Source organism: Nestor notabilis, unplaced genomic scaffold, assembly GCF_000696875.1.
Source record: "Nestor notabilis isolate BGI_N333 unplaced genomic scaffold, ASM69687v1 scaffold24849, whole genome shotgun sequence".
NCBI classification, from domain to species: domain Eukaryota; kingdom Metazoa; phylum Chordata; class Aves; order Psittaciformes; family Psittacidae; genus Nestor; species Nestor notabilis.
This window is the reverse complement of record NW_009944456.1, coordinates 1-7,629: the sequence shown is the minus strand read 5'-3', so window position 1 is coordinate 7,629 and position 7,629 is coordinate 1. Positions and strand designations below refer to the sequence as shown.

The window sequence follows — 7,629 nt, the reverse complement described above, 5'->3', positions numbered from 1 at the left end:
ATGCTAGGACATGTATGAGGTAACAAAAGTGACATGGCAGCCCTAATTTGGATGGAGTCCACACAGAACATCACCAAAGTGATTTTTGTCCTGTCAGTGCACGGTAATACAACCCTTTACACGGTGTCAGTTAGAGCTGCTGAAGTAAGAGTGAAGTGTTAATGTACTCACCTAGCAGTTGTACGAACCTTTCAGGAGTGCAAATAAAACCACAAAGGAGCTGAATCTTCTTCACAGAATGAGAATCACAGAATGGTTGGGGTTGGAAGGGACCTTCAAAGGTCATCTAGTTCCAACCCCCTTCCAATGGGCAGGGACATCTTGAGTTAGATCAGTTCTGGCTCCTGCTGCAGTCTGGAAGAGACAGCCTTCGGGGATACTGCGCCTGGTCTGCTGTCTGAACCAGCTTTTGCTCCTTTTCCCTGTCGTGCATGCTTCCCCCCTCTTCTTTTGCCTGTAACCTCTTCTTCTACCACCCTTACTCTGCTAAAGCTCTTTACAACTCTGCTATTTCCATGCCTGAGCCCATGCTCTAGCACTTGTATAACACCACATTTAAGTATATGTATGAATGCATGCGCACACATATTCTAAAATCCAAACATCACACATCAAGCAGGATATAGAGCAGCCTATAAATACCTGAGTGGGTAATGATGGAACCCATTCCTGTAGTTCCTTTTGCCAACGAATGGCTTTAGTTTAACACAGTGTTTTCTTCACAAGTGGAGAAAAAAAGGCAACAAAAAACTGGGGTCCTTCAGCAAATGGCAGCTGCTGTTTATATGGAAAAACATTGTTAAAGTGCTACTTACTAGTTCTGTCAAAACAAGGAGAAAGTGGTAATCCTGTGGACAACAGCTCTGGAATCTCTGCAGCACAGCTGTGCAGAGTTTAAAGCCAGAGAAGAAATAAAAATCTCCTTAAGATGATGTATTCAATCCTGTGTTACATAGGCCAGAAAAAATCCTATCCCATCATTCTTGCTTGCAAGCCTCGGGAGGACAGGTCATGTGTACTATTATTGTTTGCCAGTGTGCAATAATGCTTTCCTGGAGCACTTAAGACTGTTCTCTCATCTTACTAAAATGCTGTCCATCAGCTCTTTATTTCCAGACTTTTCTAAAGCAGTTAGTCAGCACAGTTATAATAAGCATGGTTATAAATACCTTTGTGGCTAGAAATGTTAATTTTAAAACAAATACAGCGACTTGTTAGAATTTTCTCGCTTACACATTTTAGTCCACACGTTCCTTTCCAATCAAGCATTACACAGTCGAGCTCGTAGCAGCGTGATGGCTTGAAAACATAGTTTCTGCTCCAGCAGCCAGGTTGCCACAAACAGATCAGTATTGTGGCAGAGGTATCAGTGAATATGGTTGCATGAGGAAAGTAGGACCCTAGAGTTACAACCATGTTAGGAATCTCTGGCTACATCACAGCCCCTTGGGGGTCCACAGTGCTCCTACATGCAGATAGTGCTCCTGTAGCTCATCATGTGGCATCACTGAAACCAGCTTAAAACTGTGTGACCTGCAGCATCTGTATTTATAAACCTGGCTCTTCTGGGTCTGGTCCTAAGCCCACTGACATCAATGACATACACAGACTGCCAAAGGATGTGTATTTCATGAGAAAAACTATCTGTTCATTTCGGTGCACATGGAAGATGAAACAAAAACATTTAAGACAGTTGGAACAAAAGGAGGACTGTGTTTAGGGTGTTATTTGTCTGTGCAATCACAAAATGGTTTGGGTTGAAGGGACCTTAAAGCTCCTCCAGTTACAACCCCCTTGCCACGGGCAGGGACACCTTCCACTAGAGCAGGTTGCTCCAAGCCCCTGTGTCCAACCTGGCCTTGAACACTGCCAGGGATGGGGCAGCCACAGCTTCTCTGGGCACCCTGGGCCAGCGCCTCAGCACCCTCCCAGGGAAGAGCTTCTGCCTCAGAGCTCATCTCAATCTCCCCTCTGGCAGGTTAAAGCCGTTCCCCTTGTCCTGTCCCTACAAGCACTTTTAAGAAATCTCCCTCCAGATTTCTTGTATGCCCCCTTTAGAGTCCCCAGCACACTGCATTGCAGCATCACAGCACAGAATCATAGACTAGCAGGTTGGAAGGGACCTCAAGCATCATCTGGTCCAATCTTTCTATTGAGTTACTATCAAGATACTGGGGTAGTTACTGACAGCACAGCACGAACAGCTTCACCAGGGGCGACCATTCCCCATGAACTGGAGACAGGACCCCATACTGTCTCTATGGCACAAGCCTGTAAAGCTCCACCCATCAAAGCACCTCAGAATACAAAGCCTTGGTGAAGAGCCCTGAACCATGTGTGTCCTGTCAGGTGTATAAACCATCAATTTTGAACTATGAGTGCTGAACACTGCCCCTCACTCCCACAGCCATAAAAGATAAGGTTTTTTGGATATATACCAAGACATCCAAAGGGTCTGAACCAAAGATAGACACAGGTCCTTAAGTATCATGCTTTAAGTTGTTCCATGAAATAATTAGGATTTTAGGTACTTAAAAAAAAATCATTTATTTTAGAACACGGGCTGCTGAGCCCCCGATGGGTTTGTATTTATATTTCAATATGAGTAGGAAAAGCAGTGGGGTTCTTTAAATGTAATCTTTTACCCACCAGCTCCCACTGTGAGCAAGATAATATTGTGCTCAGACGCCCAACAAGTCCTCTAGTTACAGACGATGGAAGAGTCATTCTCTGAAATCCTGTTCAACAAGTCCTAATAAAGCTCTGATCAGGCCCCATGGTCAGCCTAACTCCGATCTCTCTGGTGCGATGCTGGGTTACGGTGCGCTCCACGGGAAAACATCAAGTGTGGCCTTTGCCAATGGCGACAGCACCCTCATGTGGAAAACCAAAGTCCCTGCACACGCAGCCTGGCTTGCTCTGATCAACTTGCAAACATCAATGAAAGCAGAGTGCTCCTGCCTGATGTGGCACACACTGAGTTGGACTCATCTGCTGAAGAATACAGCCTTAATAGTCATAGAAGCACAGAATGGTTTGGGGTGAAGGGACCTTAAAGCTCATCCAGTTCCAACCCCTGCCAGAGTCAGGGACACCTTCCACTACAGCAGGTTGCTCCAAGCCCCTGTGCCCAACCTGGCCTAGTCCATCTTCCCACCACCGAACCTTACCTCAGTTACAGTGTGGAAAACACTCAGATTCAAGTTGCTCTGAGTAATGACTCTCTCAGGATCTCCTCATCCTACCATCTTGTACTTCTCAAGCCTAAGGATCCCAAACCCATTATATTTCAAGACCGGGACACAGGATAGCCATGGGATTAGTTCATCTGCTCCTGAAGTAGATCCTGTTTATGAAGGAAGCAGGAGGCTCTCTTCAGTAGAGTCTGCAATTCCTCAGATGTTGAGAACTGCATGGATAGTTCAGGGAAGAACACATAATTAATTACACCCAGTATCTGACAAGAGGCAGTTGCTAACTTGACTGTCTTTTTGAACTTGCCTGTCTGATTACCACTTCATGTCTTTGTCAAAGCAGAGTAAGTTGGCAATTGGGAAGGAGTCAGCAGCAGCAAACTTACAAATCTACTTCCCTGGAGATTATGCTTAGCCATGTGGTTATGGTGAGGCAGTGAGGGTGACAGTGGATAGATATGGCGAATGCCACATTTGAACTTCTCAACTACCGCTCTCGGGTGTCCTGGAGGATGGCGCACAATGTCCGGCCCCTGCTCCCACAGCCAAAGAGCCAGGACAGAAGCTGCTGCTGGGAATCTTCTACACACAGTGAGCTCTGCACAGTGCTACCAGCATTGCTCTAGCTCCTCACTTTCCCACCTAGAACTCCATCTGCATCTGGCCTCTCCAGTGCCCGCTCTCAGTCACAGTGTTTCCTTGATGCAACAGCATCAACATAACAGACAATGAGAAGTGAGAACATTTGCGCAAACAAAAAGGGAAGCAAAGATTGCAACAGCAAGCAACTTCAGCCCTTCTATATTAAGTTTAAACTGAAGAAGACTGTAAAGTCCAAAGTCCCAAATACCCATCTGGGAAAAAGATGGGCCTGAGAATTTGTGTTACCTATTGATACTCTAAATCTGAGCCAGGAACACAGCTCAGTGGCAGCATTCTCTTTCTACCCCATACAGCCATGTATGTACAAACTCTGTGATTAAATATCCTGTTGGCAGCAATGGCCTAGTTCAGTACAGAAAGCTGTAAAGACAGGAAAAAGTTTAAGACTTCAGCTGTTTCCTATATTTGACTAAGTAAATGCCTTTTAGGAGCTGCAGCATTTACTACAGCCACATTAAAAGCAGGACTGTATCCATCCACTAAAGTACTCATTAACAGCTCAGCGTAAATTGCCATCTTTATCCCAGTTTTCCCCTCAAGAGGCAACAATATTCACTAGGTAACAAAAAATAACCAACTATCCAAGTGTAGAAAGTCCTCCCGACAAAACCCTTCACCGAATCCAGTAATTGCACAAGAAAGAGATGCAAGGGTAGGCCATGGACAGCCTCTCTGAGGACAGGGTGGGTGGCAAAAACATTGACTGCTGACAGTTACCATACCAGCTGAGCTTTCCAACTGCACTTCTGGTCGTTTGAAGTAAAAAAGTAATAGTCATTTTAGTTTGGGGAAAATCCTAATGAAGAGAATCATGCTGATGAAAATAAAGCAAACTACAATTAACATTATCCATAAGAGCCAGTTGACTGATTTCTTTGCATGCTGTTCCAGGCGGTCAGATTCATCCTTCAGCTTCTCAAAGTTCTGGTCTGCCATCCTGAGAGAATGTGAGAGTGTCTGTGGAGCAAAGAGAACAAATGGCTTCAAACCCAGATGTGGAAGTTCTGGCCACTATTTCTTCCAGCAGAGAAAAGGTTCATCTGCACTACAGAAGCAGACAGGGACTGCCTCCAAGTCTTCCCCCTCTAATCTCACCTGGCATCAAGTTATAGGTAGAGTATTTAACATATTAGCACTTAACCTTTGAGCTGCAAAACTGAGAGGTTAGCACTTGAACGTGCCCTACCTGATTATCTTGTTTTATCACGTTCTGTGCAGCCAGAGTGTTGTTTTTGAGACTGCGAGCCAAACTCAGCATTTCCTCAGCTAATTTCTCCTGCATGTCCTGATGATGCTGCAACATAGCATCCAGCTCCACTGCTGACTGCTTCTCGTCAGATACAAGGCCTCTGCAAGAGTGTAAGGGGAAAACACTGGGATTTGGACTTCTTTGAGGGTTGATGTCCAAAGGTGTCCCCAGACTCTGCAACTCTGACAAGAACAGTTAGATCAGTTGCAGTCATTATTTTTTAGTTTCTACCAGCAGCATGTCCCAAAATGGAAGTACATCTGGGATTGGGTCATTGGGAAAGCAGTTCCCAGAACACTGAGCATCAGAATGAGAAATTTTGACTTACTTCCGCTTCCTTATGTTTAAGTCCTCAGAATCTGGAGGGGAAAAAAAGAAAAATAAATAAATGTGTGTTTTAGCATGTTATAAATTCCCATGCAATCACAGGTTGAAGAAACAAGTCTTCTATAAGGGATTTTCCAATGTCCAAATCCTACTTGGCCCTCTGCCCCCAAGGAACATGGATTTCAAATGCTTACCTGCTGTCCATAGGGAAAAGACAACACAGAACATCAAAAGCAAGGTTGAAAGAAGAAAAATCTCAGATGAATCATATCCCTAAGGGCCTGGTTTAAGCCTATGTGCCTTAGTGTTCTCTCCCAGGACACGTTAGACTGGCCTAGCTCCTACCACTGCAATAGTGGCTACAGAAACTGCAAATTAATTCCTACCAATTGCCTACGTGAATAACATGGCTGTGTATTTAGGAGGAATCAAGCAATACCTACTTCTAAGCTCCTAAAATCACACAGTTTGCTCAGAGCAGTAGAAAACAGGAGCTACAATAAAAGGTAAATTGTCCTTGCTAATTCTGTAATTAGAATATCTGTTCCTGTACGAGTTCTAGAAAAATGGGTTCCTATAAGTCCCTGCTACCATAGTGATAACAACACTTTCATCTATCAGGGGGTTTTAGTTTTGTTTGGTTTTAAAATCTGCTGTCTTGAAGAGAAGTGAGCCACTAAATTAAAACAACATTTTGGCCAATCACTAATACGTGACCTTCCTCTTTCTCTCCTTGTAAGACTCAGGTTAACTAAAGCTAGACAAAACAACAGATTAAACTTACCATCTATAGCCAAGGGGTCCTCGGAGGCAAAAAGAGAAAGAAAACACAATATTATAAAGGGCCAACGATAAAAGTCAGTCCTCCAGGCTTAGCATAGTACATGTGCCCAGTATTGAAACTATTCAAACCAGAGAAAGGTGACTCCCCACCCAGCCTGGGACACATCTGAGGCACAGCCACCAAAGGCAGCAGAATGCAACAAGAGACAATCTATGAAGTAGCAGTAAAGAAGCAGCAGCAACAAAACATACTGTACCAAGCAGCTCACTCCTCATTTTGCCTGTGCAACGAGCCTTTGTTTGCAGATGAACTGTTTTGGTAGCTGGGGTTCTCTCTTTAGTTGTTGTAGGGGTGCGTCCAGGGGCCAGGAACTGATTTGCCAGAGCCTTTTCAGTTGAGGAAGGCTGTGAGTAGGAAGAAGCAATGAGAAGTCATGAATATCACATACTGCAGCATGAGGCTGCCGGGGATGTGACCACAAGGATATGGGAGCTCTTCCTCAGATGCTGTCCACAGAACAGCGAGCTCAGTCTGAACAGCAGCTCTGCCTGGACCCACACTAACTGCAGCACAGCTTGTTGGCATTACAGAGCCCTCCTGATGCACGTGGTACCATCCAAACCAGGGCTGAGGCCTAAAGGACAGTACCTGTCCCTGTATCACACATCAAAGAGGCGAGAAGGATGTAGGGAGGATTTACTTCGCTTTTGAAGAGGAGGAAATAAGTTTCTCATTCCATTCCACACCTCCTTTCTAACAAAAGGCAAAATCCAACCTATTTATTCACATTTTTACACGGACTGCCTACAAAGATCTTAATAAGTGTTACTTTGAAACATAAAATAAAGGCAAACATAAGAACCAGGCAATAAGGTAACAATAAACAGAGAATACAAGTTTTTACAAGCCAAACTAGTCGATCTTACCAATTTTTCAGCTTCCAAAAGCCCCTTCAGGAAGTCCACTTTGCGCGAATACTCGTTCAGCAGTTCTGGGGCTGGCTTGCTATCAGCAATGAAAAAGAGTCATATGAAAACCAAACGTTATGAGGATTTTTAATTGCTCGGGCTGCTTTCCCAAGAAAATAAATTGAAGAAGTGTCCCAAGACGTGGTTCTTAAACAAGCATTTTTAATAACAAGCCCACACGAGACCCACACCCGGCGCAGGGTTCAGAGCACGGCTCACCTGGGCTGCTTCTTCAGCTCCCGGAGCATGTCTTCAAGAGCAGCCACATACTGAGGAGAAAAAAAGCATTTAAGCGACAATATTAAGGTGAAATACTCTCTCTGATAAAGGCTACCGCGGCTGAGAGAGAGGTCGCGCTTTTATCACTCCATAGCACTCACTGCCTCAGTCTATTTCGGGGAGCAGAACCGCGCTGCTGCGGGGACAAAGCGGTAGGAGGCTCCC

At 44.7% G+C, this 7,629-nt stretch overlaps 1 protein-coding gene across 1 annotated transcript; it reads right to left on the bottom strand.

Annotated features, from left to right (window-relative positions):
• Positions 1–4,615: 4,615 nt before the first annotated feature.
• Positions 4,616–7,451, bottom strand: USE1 (unconventional SNARE in the ER 1 homolog (S. cerevisiae)). The gene is made up of 7 exons (XM_010022436.1): positions 7,405–7,451; positions 7,144–7,222; positions 6,469–6,621; positions 6,218–6,236; positions 5,435–5,465; positions 5,044–5,206; positions 4,616–4,814 (listed from the first exon to the last, which is right to left on the bottom strand). The coding sequence occupies exons 1-7, from the start codon at positions 7,431–7,433 to the stop codon at positions 4,632–4,634; spliced, it is 657 nt and encodes a 218-aa protein (XP_010020738.1). The 5' UTR covers positions 7,434–7,451; the 3' UTR covers positions 4,616–4,631.
• Positions 7,452–7,629: the final 178 nt, after the last annotated feature.

What these genes read in the sequence shown, in the direction of transcription:
- USE1 (XM_010022436.1), bottom strand. Translation starts at nt 7,433, where the DNA reads ATGCTCCGGGAGCTGAAGAAGCAGCCCAG. An exon ending in TTTTGGAAGCTGAAAAATTG is followed by an intron (nt 6,622 to 7,143) that starts GTAAGATCGACT and finishes TCCTACTCACAG; the next exon opens with CCTTCCTCAACTGAAAAGGC. An exon ending in TGATAAAACAAGATAATCAG is followed by an intron (nt 4,815 to 5,043) that starts GTAGGGCACGTT and finishes TTTGCTCCACAG; the next exon opens with ACACTCTCACATTCTCTCAG.